The sequence below is a fragment of the Podarcis cretensis genome, assembly GCF_951804945.1.
Source record: "Podarcis cretensis genome assembly, chromosome: 17".
Taxonomy (NCBI): Eukaryota; Metazoa; Chordata; class Lepidosauria; order Squamata; family Lacertidae; genus Podarcis; species Podarcis cretensis.
In genome coordinates, this window is record NC_137187.1 from 36,205,953 (window position 1) to 36,233,151 (window position 27,199).

Below are 27,199 nucleotides of genomic sequence, written 5' to 3' on the forward strand. Positions count from 1 at the left end.
GCTGTACGCCGGCTCCCTTGGCCAGTAAAGCAAGATGAGCGCCGCAACCCCAGAGTTGTCCGTGACTCGACCCAATGGTCAGGGGTCTCTTTACCTTTACCTTTTACTGGGAACAGTAGAAATGGTAAGGCACACTGCTGCTTCCACCCTGTTTTGTCCATATTGGATGACTTGTCCATAACTTGCTGCCACTTTTGGCATTTATTCAAAGGGACTTTGGGTGGGGGGATCAAGCAGGAGATCACCCTTCCTCTGGAAATTGCTGGGAGATTGCATGCCTTAGAATCCCCCAAATGCTGACCCTCTTCCCCCTGCCCCTTTGGCTTGGCATATTAATAGGTGCGATGGCTGCCCTCAGTGAAGAGTTACAACATCTAGACAGAAGGACCAAGCAGCTGCTTGAAATGATGACAAGAGCCAATGGGGCAGAAATGCTGAAGGAGACTCTAGTGAAAGAGGAGCAGATGCTCAACAAGCTCTGGGATACTCAAAAGAGCACAGCCCAGCTACTGAAAGGTACACCTTTCCCTCGAACTGCATGGCAGCAGTTATGATTGAGTATGTTACTGGGTGTGATATTATGTATCTCTTAATTTTGTTACAGGTGGCGACCATTTAAGAGGCTTTTTAGAGGGTGCTCCCCATTTATGTGATTTTATGCTTATGCACATCGGGGCCTGGAACACCAGTATCTACCGTATTTTTCGCCCTATAGGACGCACTTTTTCCCCTCCAAAAATGAAGGGGAAATCTGTGTGCGTCCTGTGGGGCGAATGCAGGCTTTCACTGAAGCTTGGAGAGCAAGAGGGGTCGGTGCGCACCGATCCCTCTCGCTCTCCAGGCTTCAGGAAGCTATCAGCAAGCCTGGGGAGCCCACGGGAGTGCCTGCAGGGCTCCCTAGGCTGTGGATAGCAAGCAGCCTGGTGCGCGGGGCGCACTGAAGCCGTGGCTGGGGGGGGGATCAAATTCCCCCCCCCCAAAAAAAACTAGGTGCGTCCTATGGGCTGGTACATCCTATAGGGTGAAAAATACGGTAAGTTGTATATAACAGATAGGGTGTTATTCAGATAAGTTTTATAGTGGTACCTCAGGTTAAGTACTTAATTTGTTCCAGAGCTCCTTACTTAACCTGAAACTGTTCTTAACCTGAAGCACCACTTTAGCTAATGGGGCCTCCTGCTGTTGCCACGCTGCTGGAGCATGATTTCTGTTCTCATCCTAAAGCAAAGTGCTTAACCTGAAGCACTATTTTTGGGTTAGCAGAGTCTGTAACCTGAAGCATATGTAACCTGAGGTACTACTGTACTCTACAGTACACCCTTTGAAATTAATGAACATGACTAAGTTAGGCCCATTAATTTCAGTGGGTCTACCCTTAGCAAAACTTAGCTGAATACCAGCCCTCATGTATCGAAACCCTGTATAGACCAGGGTCCCTGAATTTGCTTGGGGCTGGATGAACATTATAGCACCACATGTTCCTAGTCCACTAGTGAAGCTTAACTATCAGGTGTTAGTCTGATCATTGCCTGCATAAGTAACTCCATGGTTGGATTATATATCTTTTGGGTGACTTGCCATGCTCTGAAGTTCGGGGGGTGATGTTCTAATCTCATACTGCATTTCTTAATTAGTCCAAATAAAGCGTTCCCGATGTTGATCCTTCATTTATTTTTTTAGCAGTCTGATTTAGTTTAGCAAGTGGGTTAGTGCATTGCAGTTCTCTGTGAATTCTTTATTTTCCTGTTGTAATCCAAAGTCCTCAGCAACTCACTTTTGGTTTCCCTTTTTTATATTATTCCATTGAAGACCATTGCCAGAATCGTTGTAAAAATTTCACACAGTCAGTTTTATGATTAAACCATAACAATAACAATATTCTTTCAATCCCGCTTGCATATTTCAAACAGTCAGTCTTTCAGGGGAGATTTGCCGAACAAAACAGCAAATGCATACTATATCAAGAGAAAATAATGCAGGCTCACCTCCCCAAACATACAGATCCATTCACAATGACAGCCCTTCTTCAGGTCGAAACCTTGGCACTCAGTGGCTGATTCAATTAGCAGAATACTTTATCCCTCCTAGTTCAGAGCATGCCTGTTAATTAAGTCCAAATTTCATCTTAAAAACAGGTGCCCTCTGCTCATGGCAACAGCTTTGGAGAGTTGCCAAAACGCACAATGGATTGCACCCAGTGCCCCCCGCCCCCTGCATTCCTTCAAGACGGGCAGCAGGAATTGGATGATCTGCAGGTGGAGCAGGCCCCCTCCCCCGGCCCTGGTTTTTTTTGTGGTTTTTTTGGAGGATAATTACTCCCCTATTAGCCTCACTTAGCCGCATGGAAAGGCTCCGCTGGAATGGGCAAACTTGAAGGTGGGAAAATCTCTGGCCCTGATGGATTCTCCGCATCCTTTTGCAAAGCATCTAATGAACAAACAGTTCCACTGATGGCCACAATATTTTAGCTGGTAACTCGCTTCCCACAACTTGGAAACATTCAAGAATAGTAAAGGGACCCCTGACCAGTCATGGCCGACTCTGGGGTTGCAGCGCTCATCTCGCTTTATTGGCCAAGGGAGACGGTGTACAGCTTCCGGGTCATGTGGCCAGCATGACTAAGCCGCTTCTGGCGAACCAGAGCAGTGCACGGAAATGCTGTTTACCTTCCCGCTGGAGCGGTACCTATTTATCTACTTGCACTTTGACGTGCTTTTTAATTGCTAGGTTGGCAGGAGCTAGGACTGAGCAATGGGAGCTCACCCCGTCGCGGGGATTCGAACCGCGACCTTCTGATCGGCAAGTCCTAGGCTCTGTGGTTTAACCCACAGCGTAGTTATTTCCAAATATCACCAACTGATCTTTTTGTTAAATCATAGAATCGTAGAGTTGGAGGGTCTTCTTAAAAAAAATATCCTCATGTTCATGGATTCTCAGTGGGGCTGCGTTTGATTCCAGTGGGGCTTTGCAGAAGCAGTGCAAGTCTCTCAACTGTAAACCCAAAGTGAAGGAGTACTGGATTTGAAGGAGAGGTGCTTGTCATTAGTAGTAATAATGTTTGTTTGCTGATAAACATTTATAGACTGCATTTTGTTAAAATTCCCAAAGATAGCAAATATATGTGCAATTATATGTCTGTCTGTCTGTCTGTCTGTCTCTCTCACACGCAATACAAAATCAAGTATCTGCAAAAGTAGTACATTCCTGATAGTAGAAATCTGTTAAAAGCAGCTATCATAAAAGAACAGATGATCCCAAAAGTCTTCTGGAAGAGGGTTGATTTGTACTGCTACCTAAATACCATCAGGAGAACTGAAGTGGGCGCTTTCATAATGTTGGTATCCTATCCTTTCCTTATGACAGATCTCATGACTGCAGAGGAGAAAGTGGCCCAGAAACTTTGCAACAGGGAACAGCAGCTGAATGCAAACCTCCAAAAGCTGCAGAAAATTGAAGACGAATTGCTCCAGGCAAATGAGAAGGCTGCCGAATTGAGGACCAACACCAAATATCCTTCCCCATCTGCATCTGGTGCCAAATCAAAACATCCCCTGGTTGGGGGGGTCAATCCCTCAAACATTTCTCCCCTTTTATAGCATTCTACAGATCAGCCAAGGTTTGGTAACTTTTCTGTTTGAAGGTGTCACTCTGGTTTAGCAAGGCAGGGCATGGCTACTCGTGTTTAGCCAGCTGAATGGATTTAACTTGATTTGTCTGGACTGGTATACAGCTGTATTTTCAGTTGTGTTATTGTTTGTTGTTTGTGTTGTTTGTTTGTTGTCGTGTCCGACTCTTCGTGACCCCATGAACCAGAGCACGCCAGTCACTTCTGTCTTCCACTGCCTCCTGCAGTTTGGTCAAACTCATGCTGGTAGCTTTGAGAACACTGTCCAACCATCTCGTCCTCCTTCGTCCCCTTCTCCTTGTGCCCTCCATCTTTCCCAACATCAGGGTCTTTTCCAGGGAGTCTTCTCTTCTTATGAGGTGGCCAAAGTACTGGAGCCTCAGCTTCACGATCTGCCCTTCCAGTTGAGCGCTCAGGGCTGATTTCCTTGTCCTTGCTAATTTCTGGTGAGTTATTCACTGTGTCTCTCCCGGAATTGTTGATTTCACCAAGCAGGGGTAACAGCTGTTGTTTTGACGAGGGCAGGACTTCACTTTACCTTTCCCCCAACCCTTCTTATGGGAAGGGACACTTGTAGAGTACCTACTTTGAATATAGAAAGTCTCAATCCCTGGTAGCCTCACAAAAAGGACCTTCAATACTGGGGCTTAGGAAGACTTCCCCATGAGATCTCAGGGAGACGCTGCTTCTCAAAGTAGACACCATTGGGCTTGATGAAGCAACTCTTATTTACTCAGGAGTCTCGCTTTTTGAAATCAGATTTCTTAAAGTCGAGTGTGCATCTTAACTACCCTCAGCTTTCCCTTTCCTCTGTACATGCTTATATATTTTGGGATGAACAAAAGCAAGTCAAGAGACACTTTGCTGAAGGCACCTCAGCCTTGGATTGGGAAACGTGAGGTGTTTCATATGTTACTGGACTCTAACTCCCATCATCCAGCACAACCAATGGTTAGGGATGATGGGTGTTGTAGTCCAACAATATCTGAAGAACCGTAGGTTCCCAATCCCCGGTACAGTCATACCTCGGGTTACAGGCGCTTCAGGTTGTGTTTCTTCGGGTTACGGACCACCGAAACCCAGAAGTACCGGAATGGGTTACTTCCAGGTTTTGGCAGTCGTGCACGTGTAGAAGCACTAAATCTCAATCTGCGCATGTGCAGCAGCGCCGCTGTGGGTTGCGAATGTGCATCCTGCACGGATCATGTTTGCAACCCGAGTGTCCACTGTATTCCTAATTTTTCCCTCTTATAAGTTGCGACAGAGGGAGAGAGGCTTATCCAGCTCAGCTGTCCACCATGTGAAGACCCTTTTGCTTCATTGTATTGTGTTATATTTCTAGTCTGCTCTTTTGTACAGGCAGTCAAGTAGATCAGAAAGTTTCATGGCACCTCGTTGCCCTTCTTCAGAGGACAAATAACTATTTCAGAGTAATTTGCCCTTGCTGAAATCAATAGCCCCTGTTGGGTTTGGGGAATGCATTCTAGTTTTTTTTCCCTTAACTCACATCATACCGATTTAAGAAAAGAACTGGAGGCTTTGAAAGAAGAAATCAAGCAGAAAGAGAAGAATGCAGATAATGATGCCATTGTGTCCAAATCGGCTATGTAAGTAGAGACCTCCCTCTGCTCCTTTTATTCTTGTGAATTGGTTAGGGAAAAGGTAGATTATTGTATCACTTACCCTTTATTAAATGTTTCTTAAAAGTTGCCCAAGCCAACCTCTGCTTCTTTTCCCACTGAGTTAGAGGCAGAATGCTGCTGGCTGCAGTTTCAAGAACATTTTTAAGTACAAGAAGATTCCTGCTTATATCCTGAGATGGAGTGATTGTGAGTGGTCTGTACAGAAGTGTTGGCCGAGCATCATATCCCAGGTCCAGCTATAGATAGTGGCTCAATTCAGACATTTTGATCTCTAGTCTAATGCAACCATGGTTTATTGGACTGGGAATGAGGCATAAGCCTGTGTCTATTCTCTTAGTCCCTTTGTGGCTTCTTCCGTGTCCCGTGACACTGAACTGGTTTAAGAGTTCCAAGTAAACTGGAACCCAGTTTTGTTACTTCTCCCTGAGGATTTTGGGTAATGAGCTCTGATAAAACTATCCACTTTTTAATGGCCAGTGGGTGCAATTGGGATATTTCCCCCTACCCACCCTTGAGTAGCCAAGGGACTGAGCCATGAATCAAGAAGTCCTCACATTGTACTTATTTACTTTGCCAACCTTTATTAGGCATTACAGCCCACATTGTATCTTGGCCTCTGCCCCCTCCACTACTGGCAACTGAGGAGTAATTAGTGACTTACCTTACAGTGCTCTAAGGATGACAACCAGCTTAGGCTTATGAAGTGCTTTCAACAGTAGTATCGTGCATAAGTAGTATTGAGATCACACAGATAGGATTTTTATGTTCAGGGGGCTGTAGTATATACAGTGGTGCCCCGCAAGACGAATGCCTCGCAAGACGGAAAACCCGCTAGACGAAAGGGTTTTCCGTTTTGGAGGTGCTTCGCAAAACGAATTTCCTATGGGCTTGCTTCGCAAGATGAAAATGTCTTGCGAGTTCCTGCGGGTTCCCCCCCCCCCCTTTTCTAAGCCGCTTATCTGCTTATCCGCTAATCCGCTAAGCCGTCAATGGGCTTGCTTCGCAAGACGAAAAAACCGCTAGACGAAGAGACTCGCGGAATGGATTCTTTTCGTCTTGCGAGGCACCACTGTATAATGGATCTCAGCCACAGGTGCCAGAGTAGGCAATGATCTGATCTGGGAAGCTTCATACGTTCAATTTTGTCTTACAGGTATATTGTGCACCTTTATTACCAGATCTGCCGCATCGACTGGGACTACTCCTGTGAGCCAGCAATAGTCAAAGGAAGTATCCTTCCGCTGCAGGCAAATAGGGGTTCCTTGCAGGGAGGGGAGACATAATGTTTTTTTCCTTAACCCTTTTTGCCTTCAGTTCATTATGGGCCAGACATTGCTCAGCCTATCAATCTTGACAGCAGCCAACACTCCCGCAGCTTCATCTGCGACTACCTGTGGAACCTTGTGAGCACAGACTGGTGAAGATGACCCTTGACGTGAATGTACAGTGGTTTTACCTATATTATAGGCGATCAGTGTTTCTTTCCCTGTTGTAACGTTTTTCAGAGCTGTAAATAGAGCGCAAGAAGAAATAAACTTTCGTACTAATCACAAAAAGTTGCTTTATTTGTGTGAGAAGTGTAATTTAAAAACCAGTTCATTTCAAGCCAGTAAATTTGATGGTAAAAACAAAAACAAAACCAATTGATGCAGGAAGCACCCTGGCCACGCACTCCTCATGGGGTGGCAATAATTCAAAAGCAGCCAGGGCCCACCTGAAGTCTTTTTAGGGTCCTGTTCTATCAGCCACACAAGAGCAAACAGTCTGCCCAGTTTTCTTCCTTTTGCAGCATTCTGTCAAAATTTACCAGTTTGAATAGGCAGAGAGGGAACTTTAGAAAAATCCAGACTTGAATTTGATGTCAAACTGTCTGTTCAATAAACATTTCAAATAGGCAGGAATGCTCTATTTACAAGGTATTCCCAAGCGTTCCATGCAAAGGAGACCCCCACCCCCAATAATTAGACTATTCCTTGCCAGACCATCACTTGCCAGACATCTGGAAAGAAGGGCACTGTGAACATCAAGCTCTCTTCTGCAATTCTCATAGGCAGGTTCCTTTTTTAGACGATTCCTAATACAGTCATACCTCATGTTTCATTTGCTTCATGATACGTTTTTTCAGGTTGTGTCCTGGGGTGACCTGGAAGTACCGGAAAGGGTTACTTCTGGGTTTCGCCGCTTGCACACAAGCGCCAAATTGCACCGCACACCTGCGCAGATACGGCACTTCAGGTTGCAGGCTTTTCATGTTGCGAACGGGCCTCCAGAATGGATCCCGTTCGCAACCAGAGGTACCACTGTACTAGAATGAGGCAGGGTCAATCGTAAATCACCAGATATAAGCTCAGAGCAGGGACAGTTCTTCAGAGTCACTGCCCCTCATAGGTAGTTCAAATTCAGTTTTGAAGTTTTGCTCATCCTTGGCACTTTTCCTTGGTCCTGGCAGAACAGAACTTAGCACTAGGCTTGTCTTAATACTGAATCTTCTCCCATTTGTTTTCTTTCCCCCATTTGAAAGGAAACTCTGCACTCTCTTAGCAATGGCAGTTCTCATCGCCCTGTTTGCGGCATGGCTCCATGGTGACGGCCACCCCCACCCCACTCCGGCCTGATGTCATGTGGGTCACCTCGGTCCAAGTATCGGTGGTGGGATCATAACATTCAACACTATCCAGGAAGGTGTGACCATCATAGCCACCTGCATGGGGAGAGAGCCAGCAATTAACACACACAAGAAAATCAAGCGACCATGTCCAATTAATCTGTGCCTGTGCATAGGTAAAAAAGTTAAAGGCCCCATGATGGTTAAGTCAAATGTGACTATGGGATTGTGGTGCTCATCTTGCTTTCAGGCCGAGGGAGCTGGCGTTTGTCCACAGACAGCTTTTCGGGTCATGTCACCAGCATGACTAAACCACTTCTGGCACAATGGGACACTGATGGAAGCCAGAGCGCACGGAAACACCGTTTACCTTCCCACCGCAGTGGTACCTATCTATCTGCTTGCACTGGCATGCTTTCAAATTGCTGGGTTGGCAGAAGCTGGGACAGAGCAACGGGAGCTCACCCCGTTGTGGGGATTTGAGCTGCTAACCTTCCGATCGGCAAGCCCAAGAGGCTCAGTAGTTTAGACCACAGTGCCAGTAGACTTGTTTTAGCACAATAGCTGCGACACCCCCATATTGGCTTGGGAGAACCCTGGGAACAGCATAGGGGATATGATTTCATAGGGAAAGCTGATGGAGCAATCTGTTTAGCCCCACACTGAATTCCTCCCAGTGTCTTTATCCACCATACATATGATCATATTCTCTTTTAAAAATATAGATATGCTAATGGGGGGGGGGGGAGCTATGCTAACCCTGTCTTCTGCAGCCTTTTGTCCTTTTGCCACCTCCCTCCCAGCAGAGAGCTACCCCGGCCAAGCTTACCCAAGACGTAGATCTTGCCCTGGTGCACAGTGACCCCTAGCGCACTCCGGCGGTGGCTCATGGGTGCCGCAAAGGACCAGGTGCCTGCCTCCACATCGTAACGCTCCACGCTGTTGAGTTGTAGTGTGCCATCAAAGCCCCCCATGGCATAAATGCAGTTATTGAGAGCACAAACCCCTGTGGGAGGAAGCAGCCGTGTTAAGACAGACTAGCCTGACCCCGACTCATCCCATTGTATTCAGAGGCCCCACAGATATTTACGCAGTGTCTCGTTTCAAGCAGTACGTGTGAAGTCTTTTGGCTTACCTAGCGAAGCATAAGGCACTGTTTCCCAGAGTACCACCGATTTTTGCATGGCAATCAGCAATAAGGAGACTAAGACCTCGCTGACTTATCGCCAGTAGGAGACGGCTGCATTACTATTGCACAGGCCTATGCACCAGGAGGGCCGGCCCATCAGCAAAACAAATGGGCCTGTGAGTGCCATGCGACTGACTCATCTGCGCTGCAGCTGCACTTCAGCCTCTAGCCTGGGGTGGGGCACCAGATGTTTTCAGACTACAAGGTCCATTGTCCTCAACCATTCACCGTGCTGGCTGGAATCTATGGGAGCTGGAGTCTGGCATCATCTGGCAGGCCACAGGTTTCTCCACCCGAGATTTAGGTTATCACTGGGAGCTGCTGCCAGGACCATATAACCTAAAGGACCTACATTGGCTCCCAGTACATTTCCGAGCACACAATTCAGAGTGTTGGTCCTGACCTTGAAAGCCCTAAATGGCCTCAGCCCTGTATACTGGATGGAGTGTCTCCACCCCCGTCGCTCAGGTCAGAAACAGGTCCAGCAAGGGTCTTCTGGCGATCCTCTCGCTGCGATAAGCAAGGCTACAAGGAATTAGACACAGGGCCTTCTCCGTAATGGCACCCTCCCTGTGGAACTCCCTTCCATCAGATGTCAAGGAGATAAAGAACTAAACAACTTTTCAAAGACATCTGAAGGCAGCCCTGAAGAGGGAAGTTTTTGATGTTTGATTTTGTTTTTAATATTTTGTTGGGAGCTGCCCTGAGTGGCTGGGACAACTCAGTTAAATGGATGGCCTATTAATAATAATAATAATAATACTAGTAATATAATAATAATAATACCACCACTACTACTAACACCATTGTCAATCTAGGATGCCCACAAGAGCAGTTGGAAATTCAGAGAGTAAAACCAAATCTGATCCCTCGACCCAGGCAGCACCCATGGCCAGATGAGAGCAAAGGGAGCGCACCTCCAATCTTGGCGCAACCAGCAGAGAAAAGACAGCCTTGGCGAAGGTTCTGGGATACAGGAACCCAATTCCTTCCCATCGCCCCACTTACCTGCTCCACTCCGGATGGTATTCATTGGGGCAATCATCTCCCACGTGTCCCGCTCAGGGTAATAGCACTCCACTGAACTGTGGCGGCAATTGCCATCGAAGCCCCCCACCGCGTACAAGAGACGGTTCAGCACAGCCACCCCGACACCAATGCGACGGGTGAGCATGGGCGCCACTAACTGCCACTCGTCCCGCTCTGGCTCGTACCTGGAGGAAGAGAGGGGAGGAGATGCCTCAGGGCATGTCGACAATGTGTGCGCATGAGCAAGGGGCTCAGGCTAGCACAGAGATAAGCAACTGCAGGGAGGGGGGGCACCAAATCTTGGCTCCTGTATCCAGAGGTGCTTGCGGGAGGGAGGGGCAGCTGCAAAAGACAGGACATGCTTGCAGTCCATGTTGGGGCACGAGGCCCTGGCCCCCCAGCACTTCCACAAAGCCATCACTCCATAAAACTAGCTGCTGGCCAGGAAAGGCTGCATTTCACACCTGTTCAGCTTCAAATAAGCAGCTGCCACCACCCTCTTGTTCCTAGGGCCTCCTCCAAAACGTCATAGTCAAACAACAGCAGATGAGCAGAGCCCCTGTGTAGCCCAAAGGTCTCCCCAAAACTCAAGGGAAGATTGTTAAGTCAGAACTAGATATCTGGCTTCCATGTGAAGAGAAGATTGAAACCCTCCTGGTTTCAAAGGAGCAAGGAAATAACTGAAAGGCAAATTTCTGTTCCTGGAGAATTCACCAGAGGCCTCTCTGCTGACACCACCTCCTTTTTCAGGGGTGTCTGAACAGCCTTAGTCTCTAGAAACCTGCACTCCACACACCGCCACCCCTCCCTCTGGAAAGTTGCAAGGTCCTACTTTAAAAGTCATAGCCAAGGCTGGCTGTGTATCTGGCAACCATGCTCAAAACTTGGGTTTTAGAGCGCATTTTCTCTGTATTTTCCTTTTTTTGAAAAAGCAAGGATCATTGGCCATGTGACCAACCTGGGTGAGGCATGGTGTAGAAAGAGCGACAGGAAACAAGTGAATTTTGCTCCTGACTCAGAGGGGAACCACCTGCAGCCTGTTTACTGTCCTCTGACCTCCACGCTGTCTGAAATAGGACAATCAAAATGGCCGCTATTTCTTCACTCTTGGGTATCTCATGCTGGTTCCCGGATGCCTCAGATCGAGGGAAGCAGGTTTGCAGGTACTTTCTTTCCAGGGGTCAGGGCAGAGTGCCAGGGCTTCCTTTGTGGTTCTTTCAGTTATCAGCAATTCTGAAGCCAAGCCACTTCCTGCCCCCCCCAATAACCTTCCTGTTGTCTTTTCTTCACTTGCAGGCACCTGGGAGAAAAAGAGCACCCAGGCAACCCTGTTGCCTTTGCAATGAGGTCATCAAATTGCCATCAGCTTTGAGTTGTGCATGCTGCTGGCACAGACAGCAGCCTCCTGAGAAACCACAGGCCCTTGCCACCTGCCCAGTACCTGTGCAGGGGAGAGTCCCACAGGGTCATGCCAGATGGACAGATGCCCCAGACTAGGCATGGGGGACCTTCGTACGTCCAGACATTGATGGACTACAATCACCCTCATCCATGACCACTGGCTACTGCTGGCTGGGAGTTGGGAGTCCAGCAACGTAAGAAGGGCCACAGAGCTCCCCATCCCTCCCTAGACTCAGCCCCCTTTCCTGTCTGGGTCATATTCATAGGCGTAGCCAGGATTTTTGTTAGTGGGAGGCAGAACTTGGTTGGGGGGCAGAACCAGCGTGATAGGTCAGTTAAGCATTTCTATTGTTTTACTTGATCTAGGGGGGAAAGCTACCCTCCTCCGGCTGCGCCCATGGCTATATTTCCTTAAAGGATAATCTGTAGGGAGCCACATGCCAGTGATGGGTGGGGCCAAAACCAGGCGTAAGCAGGGCCTGTACGAAAGGTGGGTCCTTTCTTTTCGACATCACCTTCCCTTTCCCCACCAGGCTGCCCAAGGAGGGGCAGATCACTCTTGCTAGGGGTCTGAACTGACTGCCTTCCCATTCCTGCAATCTTCTCTCCGTTTCAGCTCCTCCCCATCCCTCCCAAGCATATCTGTCCCTTTCCAAAAGTGCCGGGGGGAGAAGGTGCCCAATTTAAAAAGCACCAAAGGTAAAGCCACAGCGACAAAGGAAGAAGCAGGAACACACACACACACACACACACACACACAGCCCAGCTGTGATTGTTCCTCTGCAGCCTTGGATTTGCAGCTCTGGAGCAAAGTACCGTATTTTTCGCTCTGTAAGACGCATCCAACCATAAGACGCACCTAATCTTAGAGGAGGAGGACAAGAAAAATATTCTCTCCCTCTCTGCGCAGCGCCCCTTCAGCGAAGCGGCAGGAGAAGCGGAACCCCTTCCATTTCTCCTCCCGCTTTGCTGAAGGGGCGCTGCGCAGAGAGGGAAAGCTGTGCACCGCCTCTCCAGCAAAGCGAAGCCAGGAGAGCAAGAGGGATCGGTGCGAACCGATCCCTCTTGGTCTCCTGGCTTCAGGGATAGCCGCTCGAAGCCTCCGGAGCGCAGCGGGAGCGCTCCCGCTGCGCTCCGGAGGCTTCGCGTTGCTTTCGCTGAAGCCATGGAGCCTGCATTCACTCCATAAGACGCACACACCCACCCGCTTACTTTTTAGGAGGGGAAAAGTGCGTCTTATAGAGCGAAAAATACGGTTCCCTTGCAGGGTCCTGTTGTGCACCCAGCCCTTACCTCTCTACGCTGTTGTGATGGTTGCTCCCGAAAGAGCCGCCCACCGCGTAGATCATGCCATCAATCACCCCCACGCCAATCCGGTTACGTGCCACGCTCATAGGAGTGCAAGGAGACCACTGGTTCGTCATGGGGTTATAGCAGTCAATGGCGCTCGAGTCCATGTTGCCGTCGTGGGAGTTGTTCCTCCCGCCCACCGCGTAGAAGAGTCCGCTCACCACGCAGCTGGCCAGGCCGCTGCGGGGCACCTCCAGGTCAGCCAGTCGAATCCAGGAGCCATCGCAAGGGTTGTAGGCCTCCAGGTAACTGAGAGACCGGTGGTAGTAGCCGCCCGCCGTGTAGATGAGCTGCCCCACTTTGGGCGCCCGGCAAGACACATCCTTGGTGGGCTTGTGCAGGGTGAGGTCCTGAAAGATCTTGGCCAGGTAGTCCTTGCAGCGCGAGTCCGACTTGAGGATCTCGCACTTCTGCAGCTGCATCTGGAGGAAGTGAGGGGTGAGCGAATGGCAGCGCACAGCCTTGAGCAGCGCCTGAACGTAGAGCCGCCTATTCTCGCAGTCGTACTTCACCCAGTTGATGCAGGCGTGGAAGACTTCCGACTCGCAGCGCACGTTCAGCTCGTCCCTGCTGATCAGCGTCACCAGCTGGCAATGCGAGAGGTTGAAGAATTCATCCTGCTTGGAAACCTGCAGTGGGGTGGGGGGCAGAGAGAGACAAAGGACATGACAGCAAAACTCTGCAGGAGACGTTTAGCAGATACGCTAGAGCCCTTCAACACACAACACTTTCCTTGACCGCTCTGCAAGGGGGAGCAAAGTGCCTTCTGGTGCTACGGTGAGACCACAATGAGTGGTGCAGGAGAAGACCAAGTTTAGAGCACCCTTCTCTCTCTCCTCTCCACCCCACCCCCCAGCCAAATAAAAGAGTTCTGGGGTGGGGGGTGGGGCATGAGATTTCTGAGGCTCTCAGATGTGCGAGGGGCTGCATGAGAGATTACCGTATTTTTTGCTCCATAAGACACACTTTTTTCCTCCTAGAAAGTAAGAGGAAATACCTGTGCTTCTTATGGAGCGAATGCATGGTTCCTGGAGCCAAATTCACCATCAGATCACATAGCATGTCCATGGCTACAGCCTGCACCAAAAAAATTACACATCCGCTGTTTCGTGGGGCCACAGTGGCGCAAAAACATGGTTACAAAGCACATGGATCGTCAGGATTTTTGCATTGGGTCACCCCAAATTCACCACCAGATTACACAGCATGTCTGTGGCCACAGCACGAACCACAAAAATCAAACATCCACTGTTTCGTTCAGAATATTTATTTTCTTGTTTTCCTCCTCTAAAAACTAGGTGTGTCTTATGGTCAGGTACATATGATGGAGCAAAAAATATGGTATGTTACAAAGCTCCTTGGCTGCTGGCGGTGGTTTTATGGAACTAGCCTTTGTTCCAAGGCCTCTTGATACTGGAGTTGCTAAAAGGAATGCAAGAGCATTCCTAGGAAGTGAAGGAGCAGATTCTACCATTACTGACCACTCTGCTGGGCCATCTGCCTGAGATAACTCTTGGAAGGCAATGGTGAAGCTGTTCCCATCTTTGCTGTATCATTGCTTGAGCTGAGTCACCACGATGGCAATGGGCCCAGCATTTGCCAGCATCGCCTATGGGGTAGGGTAGCTGCTCCCAAGCACATCAGATGAATGCTGAGGAGTAAATTAGATTCAGCCTGCAAGGAGTAGTACTCTCCCAACTTTTTAAATTTGGTGGGAATTCAGCTTCCAAAACCAGGGACCAGGAGGACCATAAGCAGAATCAGAAAAATGTACAGAGCCTTTTGGCATATTTTCTCGGATTGTTTACATCTGAGAAACCAGCCCATCTCTGACACAGCTCTTCTTTTATTTGGATTTTAATCAAGTACTTCTTTCACCTTTCAGGTGTGAGGGAGATGGAAAGTTTCTTATATTTGATCCCAGACATAAGAAACCAAGGACCCACATTTCCTGGGTGGCAGCTTAAGTCAGCAACAAAGATTTTAACTCCCCAGTCCTTGCGTCTGTTAGAAGGGTTACAAGTTGGGCTGTTGGAGGGTGGTTTCTATCAACTCAGGCCTCATAGTGGAAATGCATATGCTAGAAATAGTAGCATAAATGCTGTCACTTATTTAACAACACACTTTTGGGTTATCCCAAGCACAGAGGTGTTCCGTCTTCATCACATCTACGAGACCAGTAGTACAGAAATGTTTCTGTACAGTCTTTATGTTCTTTAAGGTAAAGGTAAAGGGACCCCTGACCATTAGGTCCAGCCATGGCCGACTCTGAGGTTGTGGCACTCATCTCGCTTTATTGGCTGAGGGAGCCGGCGTACCGCTTCCGAGTCATGTGGCCAGCATTACTAAGCCACTTCTGACGAACCAGAGCAGCGCACGGAAACGCCGTTTACCTTCCCGCCGGAGTGGTATCTACTTGTACTTTGACGTGCTTTCAAACTGCTAGGTTGGCAGGAGCAGGGACTGAGCAACGGGAGCTCACCCCGTCGCGGGGATTTGAACCGCCGACCTTCTGATCGGCAAGTCCTAGGCTCAGTGGTTTAACCCACAGCGCCACCCGCTTCCCTTATGTTATTTAAATGTTCTTAAATATTTAACATTTATTTCTTACTCAAAGAGAACCTACCAAATTCTTACCCTCATGAGCTCTCCTGAGGCATTTGCCTGAACTTGTTAAGTTAAGACTTATGCAGAGGGGCAGGCGCTCCTCTCAAACCTTTGTGTCTTGAGTGCAAATGGGACCTCTAAGTACTTTCTGCTGAATATGTGCAGAAGTCTTGGCACAATGGGGAATCCTGATAAGGCAGGCAGGCTTCCAGATCCTGCAGAGGCTTCGAAATGCATTCACTGGAAGGCAAAAGGAAGCAGCCACAAGACCTTTGTGCCCAACATGCAAAGGCCAGGAGGAGCCAGCGTGTTGGGGGACCCCTGCTGAGAGTGGAGCTTGACTGTGCTCCTAGGGAAAGAAGCACTGGGCTGCTTTGCACCCAGAAGGTCCCTGGAATCTATGGGGAGAGACAGGAGAAGATCCTGTCTGAAACCCTGGAGAACTGCGGCCAGTCCATGCAGACAATGCTGAGAAATAAATGAATGGTTGGAATCAGTACAAGGCAACTGCCGATGTTCCTTTCCCCTCTATAAACTTTTTAATCATTGCAGCTTTAGGCAAATCCCTGTAGAGCGTCAGTGTTCATAGAACTTCCCGTAGGAGCCAACACCTTCTTGCAAAATATGACAAATTTTAGAACCGGGGGAGGATCTACATATCTGGTTAAGAATAAAGGCTATGTAAACAGTAACGGGACGCAGGTGGCGCTGTGGGTTAAAGCCTCAGCGCCTAGGGCTTGCCGATCGAAAGGTCGGCGGTTCGAATCCCTGCGGCGGGGTGCGCTCCCGCTGCTCAGTCCCAGCGCCTGCCAACCTAGCAGTTCAAAAGCACCTCCGGGTGCAAGTAGATAAATAGGGACCGCTTACCAGCGGGAAGGTAAACGGCGTTTCCGTGTGCAGCTCTGGCTCGCCAGAGCAGCGATGTCACGCTGGCCACGTGACCCGGAAGTGTCTCCGGACAGCGCTGGCCCCTGGCCTCTTAAGTGAGATGGGCGCACAACCCCAGAGTCTGTCAAGACTGGCCCGTACGGGCAGGGGTACCTTTACCTTTACCTTTAAACAGCACTTGCATGACACAATGGCACCAGGTTCAGAAGCAATGGCGTTAGAAAGTCTTTTAAGAAATGGCTTGCCTGCACACCCCAGGTTTTGGGGAGGGATAAGCTTGTTCCTGCCGCCACAAAGTGCTCTCAACCTACATAACTATTTCTCCTTACTTCCCTTTTCTCTTGAGCCAGGCTTTGGCCTCTCAGTTATGAGACCCTGTTGTTACAAACAAGAACATGTGCAGCCCCACATTTCCACACCAAGTTTGGAACACGGGCAGAATGCAGGGGTGGTGACAGAATTTAGCTTCTCACGAGTTTAAGGAGTCTGAGAAGGAGACTCCCTAGCGGCTGTAGAGCTGGAATATGACAGCGTGGAGGCACTGCTTGGCGAATTTCAAGGAGGTGGGGAGTGTTCCTCCATGAAGACGAGTAGCAGACTACAGTGGTACCTTGGGTTAAGTACTTAATTCGTTCCGGAGGTACGTTCTTAACCTGAGACTGTTCTTAAACTGAAGCACCACTTTAGCTAACGGGGCCTCCTGCTGCCGCCGCACTGCCGGAGCATGATTTCTGTTCTCATCCTGAAGCAAGGTTCTTAACCCGAGGTACTATTTCTGGGTTAGTGGTGTCTGTAAACTGAAGCGTATGTGTCAGGGGCTCAGGAGCAGAAGCACAGGGAAGAGGGGAGATGGAGAGCGAAGGGGAAGAATCTGAGGGCAGCGTAGGAGAAGATGACAGTGGCCCGAGAGATTCCATGAGCCTCTCCAGCGAATCGGAAGATTCACAGAAGGGGGCGCCGGTGGCCAGGGCAAGGGGGGTCCCAAGGGGGACACTCCAGAAGCAAGGGACCAGCGGGGATTCCCAGAGCAGCAGTTGGAGATCAGGACCAGCTTCCCCACCTGAGCATAGTGGGGGGGAAGAGTCCCAGGTATCGGGGGTAGCGTCTCCCCCAGCAGGGAGAGAAGAGGAGTCAGGGCTGACCACGCCTCCATCGGAGAGTCAGGCAACAGAGGGGAGGTCAGGTCCGGCTAGCATCCCGGAAGAGGGAAGCAGTGACAGAAGCAGTGCAACGGTCAGGAGGAAGGTCACTGGGTTGGCGCGAGAGCCAAGTTCAAAAGTACAGGCGTGCGGGGCAGCAGAGAACGAGGATTGGGAGCCGGGTCCTAAAGCCCGCCGGAGACAGGGGGAGGAGTCAGGGGACTCAGCGTCAGAAGAGTCCAGAAAGGGGAATGCCCCAGCGGACAGGAGGACCCAGAGGAGAAGAGAGCAGAGGAAGAGGTGGAGCAGGGCGAGAATCTTAAACTGGTGCCAGGGGGGAGGAGATTCAGACGGAACTTCGGAGGTCTAGGGTTTAAGACGTAGAGCTGCGCGCTATGGCTTTGGAATGGAAACTGAACTTCAATAAAGACTTTTGTATATAACCACGACCTGGCGTTGGTCCTCTGTGAGCTGGGACCTTGGGCAGCTCTGACAGTATGTAACCTGAAGCGTATGTAACCCAAGGTATCACTGTACATGACGAAAGGCAGCCCAATTCATATTCCTCCTGGAGCAGGAGCAGCAGCAGTTATCTTGTGTGACCAGACATTCTCCCACACCCAGAGCATTCCACCCCATGCCCCCCCCACCTTTGCATGGGCACTCACCTCCCCAAAATTCATGTAGATGTACTCCCGCGCCCGCTGGTGCAGCTCGGTACAGCCAATTTGCTCAGCGAAGTTGGCGATGCCAATGGCATTGCTGGGGTCCAGCTGCTGGGCCAGGAAGGTGCAACAGGCTTTGACCACGCTGTCGATCTGGTACATGACGGCCCCGTTCATGACATGCAGGACACACTTCTCGCCCACTGAGATGGAGGCCGTGTAGGCAAACTCAATGAGCCTCTCCATCACTTTGGGGTGGACGCCCTCGATGGGCACAATCTCCATGCCCTGCTCCCGTAGTCCCATGGTGAACATGGCCTTGAAGACGGGGCTGGAGGAGGCCAGCACGACCTTGTGGGCCTGGAAGTCGGCTGGGGGCATGTTCTTGTACTTGACCCGCAAGGTGACGTCGCAGAGCTGCTGGCTCAAGCGCAGCTGATTCATGATGCTGAAGGCTTGCTTGGTGTGGTCCTCCAGCGTGTAGCTGAAGGTGTGGTTGCCATTGTGCGAGGGAGTCACCTCCGCCTTGCACTCTGGGGAGTACATCACAGTTGCAGCCGCACACTCATCGCACGAAGGAACAGAGGAAGAAGCAGTGGTGGCACAAGCGGCCAGGCAGCTGTCTACAGGGTCCCTGCAAGCAGCCAGATCTCTGCACCTGCACAAAGGACAGAGAAGCCGAGAGGTCTGGTTAGGCGAGGTGTTGAATCACGGGAAACATCTCCCCCTTCAGGTTTCCATCCACTTCTCCCTCAGTTTTTAATTTCTGTTTGGGATTTGTAAGAGATGTGCCAAGTTTTATGTTCTGCATAACCTTTCTTTTTAATAAATGTGGAAAAATGATTCTTCCTGCCTTTTGTCTTTTGTGTCTTTCTGCTGGGGAAGCTGAACTAGTGTAGTGTTTCCCAACCTTGTGCCTCCAGCTGTTTTTGAACTACAACTCCCATCATCCCTGACTAGCAAGACCAGTGGCAAGGGATGATGGGAATTGTAGTCCAAAAACAGCTGGAGGCACAAGGTTGGGAAACACTGAACTAGTGCCTACTCCACTTAGTCGCCTACCAGAGCCTGTTGAATTTCTGCCTGTGTCACTAAAGTCCAGTAAAGACTGAAGAGTAATCTTCCTCCTTGGGTTACTTTTTGGGACTGTCCTGGAAACAGGGAGGTGGTGGCAGCAAACTACTGTTCTGTTCTATGTTTTGAAAAAGCTTTCACGTGCCTGTCTCTCTTCCTGCCGGGTCCTGACGGAATTGGAGGACGTGTTGGAGAGGTGCAGAGCGCGCACGAATGCTACAGGTGCTGTCAGGAGTTAAGAAATTGAGAGGCATCCATCCACCTCTTCTCCCCCCCCCCAAAAAATGACTGATTCATTCATTTCCCCTGTGGGAAATAAACAGGGCGGGCAACTTGCAGTCCTGCTGCTCCCCCTAGATGACGTCACCAGCAGGGCAAGCCCAATGGCAAGCGGGTGCTGCTGGATCTGGCCCCAAATGGCTCACCCAAGTTAGAGGAGTGAGATAACAGGAAGCCAGCTTTCTGTGCCATATCCCGCTTTGAAAGAAACAAGCCCCCCTCTCATTGCCCAGGCCTGGTTATTTGTGGGGATTTTCTCCCCACGAGTTCTGCAACCTCTGTAGGAAGGAGCCCACATACTCCATTGCCCCATGTGATTAGGGGCATAATAGAAGGGGAGGGCTTGGCATCGGTGCTGAAACACCTCAGAAGGGACGGATTTCCTACAAGAGAAAAGCAGCTCACTGGAGGAGGAAATTGTGCAAACCGTGTGCAACCCCCTCCCTGCTTCCTTAGCAGAGACAGTACTGTGTGCAAAATAGATATGCACCAAATGGCGATATGCTCCATTTGTGGCTGGCAACCAATTCTTCATATCTGTGGGGGAAGCAGTATTTTCTCCCTCTGCGAGTTCCCTCAAGCAAAACCAGAGGATCGTCCACACTTCCATTAGGCATGCATCCTCTTTTGTCTTGCCACTTCCCCTAGGAAAACCTGCTGTTCGCCAATGAATGGAACAAACGTCAATTGGGTTTTCTGCGGACTGATGTTTGTTCCAATTCAGCAGTAAAACCATGGGTTTTCTGGGGAAAGCAGTGGGACTAAAAAAACAAAAAACCGTCGTGGGCCTGTGTCTAGAAATCACGGGAAAGTGTGGATGAACCCCAGAGAACAAGCAAAAGCTTCCTGCTGGCCCCCATGCCCTTGATATAGTGTCTCCATAATGCCCCTCAGCTGTATGTTTACTAGCCTTTGCCCTGTCTCACCTCCCAGGAGGGAAGAGCCAAGAGTTGCTGTTCTCACCAAGAAATGAATGTGGGTGGGTAAAGAGGCAGTTCAGAAGGAAGGGGTCAATGTGTGTTTTCTCCAGACGCAAGGCCGATTCACTGGCAGGAAATCATTCTCTCAGCCACCCACACCTCACTCCAGGTCAGGGTGGTTCAACATGTGGCCCTCAATTCCTTTTTTGACGGCCCTCAGCAACATCTGACCACCCCCCTCTCCCCTGCCCTCACACTGCCTTCCCAAAGCCTGGCACCCTGCTTAACTGGCAGGGCAAGAGCGGGCGTCAAATTTTGGCCTCGCTTCTCACCTACCCCTCTGCAACAAGGCAGCGTGCAGCCTTTGGGTTCCCTGTCAAAGTACTCTTGTGGCCCACGTGGTACAAAAAGTTGGGCCGCCCTTCTCCAGGTTATCAAGAAGCCCCTCTTAAGCTGGGAAGGCAAAGACCACGAGACCAACATCACCCAGGCTGAGAGGATCAGAAGCACTCTCTGTCCCAACTTAAGCAAACAAAGGGTTGGCCACTTGGGGCATTTTGCAAATCACTCAATTGGTGCCCGCAAATCACTCAATCTCTGTGCTGCCCTTCTTGAAAGGAAAGGGCCTACGAAGGGCAAGATGGAGTCACAACCTTATCTTCTGCTTCCTGCTCCATCCACTACAGAGTCACTTGAAGCAAGGGATACAGAATGCCTCAGAAGAGGGCATGAAAAACAGAAACAAGTCAAAAGGGTGGGGCGGGAACGTGCAAAAGGATCTTACTAAGTGCCAGAAAACCTGGCAGAAAGTATGTTGGAGAATAACAAGGCAAGAAGTCCAGGACCAGAAGACACCACCAAAATCCCAAACCGTACTGGGAACTGTGGGAGGATTTCCTCCACAAGTGGGGCAGGAGAACTCCTGGCTCCTGACTAAGCTCTTGCTACATTCAATGCAAAATGAAAGCTGTGAAAAAATTCAAAGGCTGCTGAGAAATCTAAAGTTCGTGTGACTCCAAAATCCAAATTTTAAAATTTCCAAAAATAAACACCTGGTTTTGAGAGGAACGCCAGCAATCAACATTTCAGTAGAGTTGCCATAACCGGAAGAGGGAAAAAGAAGATGGCCCAAGCTGCTGCCAGCCTGAGCCAGGGAAAGAGGCGCACGGGGCTGCCACCATGCCTGCAAGCCTCTTTCCCCAGCTCAGGCTGGCAGTGGCCGTGGCGTGCAGAGGAGTCTGATCCCGAGCTGCATGAGCCAAAAAGACATCCACCCCCTGGAAAGTTGGACATTTCCTTTAAAATGTAAAAATCCACCTGGATGAGCACGTTGGCTCCCAAAACATTTAGGTCCTAAAAATATACCCTTCAAAAGGCAGAATGAAGAGATGTGAACTTCCGTATCCTCTGGAAGCTGTAGTGGAGCTACCACACACCTCTGTGGGGAATTCCAGAATCTCGGGGAAGTCACACAGAATGGGGTTACTGGGCTGTTCTTGCTTTTATTTTTGTTATGTATTTTGTGTTTTTTATATTGTGATTTTGTGTTGTGAGCTGCCCTGAGATCTGCAGGTATACAGTGGTACCTCTGGTTATGTACTTAACCTGAAAACGTTCTTAACCTGAGCTAATGGTCTTAACTTTAGCTAATGGGGCCTTCCGCTGCTGCCGTGCTGCCAGTGTGCGATTTTGGTTCTCATCCTGAGGTAAAGTTCTTAGCCTGAGGTACTACTTCCGGGTTAGCGGAGTCTGTAACCAGAAGTGTTTGTAAGCCCAAGGTGTTTGTATCCTGAGGTACCACTGTATAAATGATGATGATGATGATGATGATGATGATGATAATAATAATAGGAGGTCCTCTCCTGAGCCAGCAGCAACTGCAAACTTCTGAAGGCAGAGGAACTACCAAAAATGAAACATTAGAAACAACAAATAATGGGTATTGGTCAAAATCCTCTGCTGACCTTAAGATCCAAGAGGGTCTGCAGGGAAGATCCTGGACTGTTTAAGGCATTAAACACCAACACAAGCACCGTGGATTGGGTCCAGAAGCAAATTGTCAACCTATGCAAGTTTTTAAAAACAGGATTTACAGTGGTACCTCGGGATGCGAACGGGATGTTTTCCGGAGCCCCGTTCGCATCCTGAAGCGAACATAACAAGTGACGGCACGTCTGCACATGTGCGGGTCGCGTTTTGCCACTTCCGTGCATGCACGTGACGTCATTTTGAGCGAAACCTGGAAGTAACATGCAACTCGAACGTGCTCAACCTGAAGCACATATGCGATCTAAATGGAACCCCCACCAATAACCAGACTGCTGCATTTTGGACCGACTGAAGTTTCCAAGTCATCTGAATCCAGTCTAGAGTAGATTCAAGTAATTCGCTTTCTCCTGAAGCTGAACTGCCATCACTTTCTCAACCACCTTGCTCAAAAGGGGGGGGGGTAATTGGGTGATAGTTGTTTTAACCCTTCTGGGTCAAGGGGGGTCTGCTTAAGAAGGGGGCACACCAACGCCTCCTTTCTCTCTAGTGAAGCATCAACCACTCCCAGCCAACCGCCTGCGGCTAGTTTTATGAAGCCATGATGACCAAGGGTCAATGCTGTCAATCTAAACTGATCAAGTATAGATGAACACAGTGCTCTAGACATCTCCATGGGGCTTGGCATCCAAGTCTGTCTGAAACTAAGCAACATTGTCCTTAAAGTTGTTACTGCAAACCTCTGAAGGTGTCAGAGGTACACTCTCTCGGCCAGGTGACGAAAGTCCATTCACCCCTCGGGAAAGCTCTGCCAGAAAACTACCTGCGGGCACATCTCTTGCATCTTTTCAGCCCATCAAATGTGCTTGGTGAGCTCTAAGAAACTGCAGACTATCAAGGACTCTCAGCATCAGAGGTACAGAAATCACACTGGGCAAGGAAGAGCAGCAGCTATGTAGAAGTAGGGACTCAAATGTTCTCCCAGCCTTACTCTCATTCTGATGGGTTTTGATTCTAGTAAAAGTAATGTCAGAGGGGTACTAACTTTTGCAGGCTTATTCACGAAGACACATCACAGCTTCAAACTTTGATTCAGTAATTAAGCAACTAAAGCCTTACTTACTCAGGGCCAGTTTGAATACAGTAAGGCTATGAGTTAAGACCACCTTTTTATGTTTGTTTCTCCTTCGAGGTTCTAACGTATTACCTTAATGAAAGAAGAAAATGCAAGTGTGACAGGTGTTCTTTGCTCTGCGAAAGGAGTGGTTTCTCTTGCTTATTCAGTAAAACAACAGTGCCCTCGATATTTCACAAATGCAACAGTATGGAGGGCTTTGCCTATAAGCAAGTGAGAGACCCAAGGTTTCAGGTCTTTTGCTGCTATTAGGAAGGAATGAAAGATCTTATCACAGAGGCCTTAAAAGTCAGGAACTAAGCTGGGCAACTTGGAAGACCGTGGATACCAGTATCTCCCAATGGGGTCTTGCTTGTTCAATTCTTTAGGATTTTACTGTCAGTGGTGGGCAACATGTGTGGCCCTCCAGATGTTTTTGGACTCATCACCCATCAGCCCCAGGCAGCACGACCAATGAGGAGACAAGGATGATGGTGTTAAGTTGCAGTTTGTCAGCATCTGGAGGTTTCTTTCCTCTTTAGCTTTTGCAAGTCTCTTTGAGGTGAAAGCTGTTTCCTAGTTCTGCAGGACCTCTCAGTGGCCTTTGATACCATCGACCATGACATCCTTCTGGACCAGTTAGAGGGGCTGGGAGCTGGGGGCTCTGTTATACAATGGTTCCGCTCCTTCCTCCTAGGCCGTGTTCAGAAAGTGGTGTTGGGGGATTAGTGTTCAGACCCCTAGGCTCTCACTTGTGGGGTGCCTCAGGGTTCTGTCCTCTCTCCCATGCCTTTTAACATCTATATGAAGCCGCTGGGAGAGATCATCAGGGGGTTTGGGCTGGGTGTTAATCAGTATGTGGATGATACCCAGCTCTACATCTCTTTCAAATCAGAACCAGTGAAGGCGGTGAAGGTCCTGTGTGAGTGTCTGGAGGCGGTTGGAGGACGGATAGCGACTGATTGAGATTGAATCCTCACAAGACAGAAGTACTGTTTTGGGGGGACAGGGAGTGGGAAGGTATGGAAGACTCCCTGGCCCTGAATGGGGTAACTGTGCCCCTGAAGGACCAGGTGCGCAGCCTGGGAGTCATTTTGGACTCACAACTGTCCTTGGAGGCACAGGTCAATTCTGTGTCCAGGGTAGCTGTCTACCAGCTCCATCTGGTATGCAGGCTGAGACCCTACCTGCCCACAGACTGTCTCGCCAGAGTGGTGCATGCTCTAGTTATCTCCCGCTTGGACAACTGCAGTGCACTCTACGTGGGGCTACCTTTGAAGCTGACTCGGAAACTGCAACTAATCCAGAATGCGGCAGCTAGACTGGTAACTGGGAGGGGGCGCTGAAACCATATTTTGGCTCCCAGTACGTTTCCGAGCACAATTCAAAGTGTTGGTGCTGACCTTTAAAGCCCTAAATGGCCTCGGCCCAGTATACCTGGAGGAGCGTCTCCACCCCAGTCGTTCACTGAAGTCCAGCTCCGAGGGCATTCTGGCAGTTCCCTCACTGTGAGAAGTGAAGTTACAGGGAACCTGCCCTGTGGAACGCCCTCCCAAGAGATGTCAAGGAAATAAGCAACTGTCCAACTTTAGAAGACATCCGAAGGCAGCCCTGTTTAGGGAAGTTTTTAATGTTTGATGTTTTATTGTATTTTTGGGTGGGGTATAAATAAAATAATAATGAGCATGATGATGATGATGATGATGTGTGGGGAAACAGCCTATAAGTGATTTAAGTCAAGTAAAAGGCAGGTACGGTGGTACCTCGGATTAAGAACTTAATTCGTTCTGGAGGTCTGTTCTTAACCTGAAACTGTTCTTAACCTGAAGCACAACTTTAGCTAATGGGGCCTCCAGCTGCCGCCGCAGCACGACTTCTGTTCTCATCCTGAAGCAAAGTTCTTAACCCAAGGTACTATTTCTGGGTTAGCAGAGTCTGTAACCTGAAGCGTCTGTAACCCAAGGTTCCACTGTACAGTCATACCTCATGTTATGTTTGCTTCATGATACGTTTTTTTCAGGTTGCGTCCTGTGTTGACCCGGAAGTACTGGAAAGGGTTACTTCCGGGTTTCGCCGATCGCGCATGCGCATAAGGCCAAATTGCGCCATGCACCTGTGCAGATACGGCGCTTCAGGTTGCGGGCTTTTAATGTTGCGAACGGGCCTCCGGGACGGATCCTGTTCGCAATCAGAGGTACCACTGTACTTAGTTTACAAAAAATTCTTATAAAATCCATTGACCACTTTTTCCTTTCAAGCCTCAGTGGCAGTGGCGTAGCATGGGGGGTGCAGGGGGGGCCGGCCGCACCGGGCGCAACATCTGGGGGTTAGGGAAATCCATGGGTTAGGGGGCGCAAATTACTTGCCTTGCCCCGGGTGCTGATAACCCACGCTACGCCACTGCTCAGTGGGCAGCAAGTGTTTTTTTTGGGGGGGGGGCACCGCATGTAGGTGCAGGAGAGTAAGAGAGGGAGTTGTGTGCTGGCTCCATTGTGGTTGGCAAAGGCCTACCCCCATCCTTCTGCCAGGGCACTGCAGCCCAGTTCTATGTACACATTCAGCAGTTTCTCCCACATGCCACAAGCCTACTCGAGAGGAAAAACTTAGGCTCGAGTGCCCAGATTTCCCCAATTAATTTCTGAGACACACAAGGGGAGCCAATGCCCCTCCTCCCTGCTGGCCATGCTGTCTGGGGAGATGCAGTCTGTCGACAACACCTGGAGCTGACCCCTTACAACCTGAGGCGCGTGTGCCCTGGATGCCACCTCCAGGATCCTGCACCCCAAGCCAGCTCTCTTGATGACATCACCAGGGATCCCGGGCCACACCCATCACACGGGACACCCTTAAAATACTGCCATTCCAGATGGCCCGCTTGAAATCGCTTCCGCAGCCAGTTGTGCCCGACCTTAACTTTCTCCCTTCCCCGCCCCTCCTCTTACAACCCCACGGTCCAAAGAGGCGCCTCCCCATAGCCAGCCACCCTCTCCAGCTCGCCTACCTGCCCCATAACAAAGGCACAAAACTCTGGCCGGGATGCACCTTCCCCCCAGGTGCAAAGAGCTAAAGCAAAACCACAAAGGCAGAGCCCCCTCCCGCCCGGCGCTTTCCTCCTCGGGGGCCTGAGAGCCCCCACCCCATATGCGCCCCCCCCCCCAGGCTCGCCGCTCACTTTCAGCTGATCAGGAGGAAGCCTCTTGTTGGTGGAAGTTAAGGATCGGGGCCTTCCTGAGCGGAGAGCAGGCGGAAGGCCTCCCCAGCCCGGGCACGGCTCCCCCCGCCAGGACACAGCTCTGGGCAGCCCGCAGCTCGGGCCTGAGCCCAGCACCGCCTGGCGGCCCACGCAGCTTGGGGACGAGGAAGAAGAGTCGGAAGCAACAGGCCGCCCTCTGTGCATGTGCAGAAAGCGGCGCGGGGAGCGCGGCGACCACTCACCCGCCCGCGGCTGCCCTCCTCGCCGCCGCCGCCTCCCTCGCCGTCCTCCGCCGCCCGCGCGGGCGCTCCGCTCGCCCTCCATTGCGCACGCCGCCGCCACTGCCGCCACTGCCGCCGCCGCGGGAAGGAAGGCAGGAGCGCGGAGCGGAGGGAGGAGGAGGCGGAGGAGGAGCGCCGGGCTGTAAGTCAGCATGACTAAGCAAGAGAGGGAAGCGGCCGCCCCGCTTCACAATAAGAGTCCCCCTCCGGC

The 27,199-nt window shown here is 50.1% G+C and overlaps 2 protein-coding genes across 2 annotated transcripts; one reads left to right on the forward strand and one right to left on the reverse strand.

The window, feature by feature from the left end:
* The first annotated feature begins 285 nt into the window (after nucleotides 1-285).
* On the forward strand, nucleotides 286-6,824 carry SPC24 (SPC24 component of NDC80 kinetochore complex). The gene is made up of 5 exons (XM_079960154.1): nucleotides 286-516; nucleotides 3,364-3,508; nucleotides 5,140-5,232; nucleotides 6,422-6,498; nucleotides 6,583-6,824. Exons 1-5 carry the CDS (start codon nucleotides 294-296, stop codon nucleotides 6,687-6,689), a joined length of 645 nt encoding a protein of 214 aa, XP_079816280.1. The 5' UTR covers nucleotides 286-293; the 3' UTR covers nucleotides 6,690-6,824.
* Nucleotides 6,813-27,081, reverse strand: KEAP1 (kelch like ECH associated protein 1). The gene is made up of 6 exons (XM_079960066.1): nucleotides 26,950-27,081; nucleotides 18,145-18,799; nucleotides 12,786-13,471; nucleotides 10,071-10,276; nucleotides 8,703-8,879; nucleotides 6,813-7,969 (listed from the first exon to the last, which is right to left on the reverse strand). The coding sequence occupies exons 2-6, from the start codon at nucleotides 18,685-18,687 to the stop codon at nucleotides 7,806-7,808; spliced, it is 1,776 nt and encodes a 591-aa protein (XP_079816192.1). The 5' UTR covers nucleotides 18,688-18,799; nucleotides 26,950-27,081; the 3' UTR covers nucleotides 6,813-7,805.
* Nucleotides 27,082-27,199: the final 118 nt, after the last annotated feature.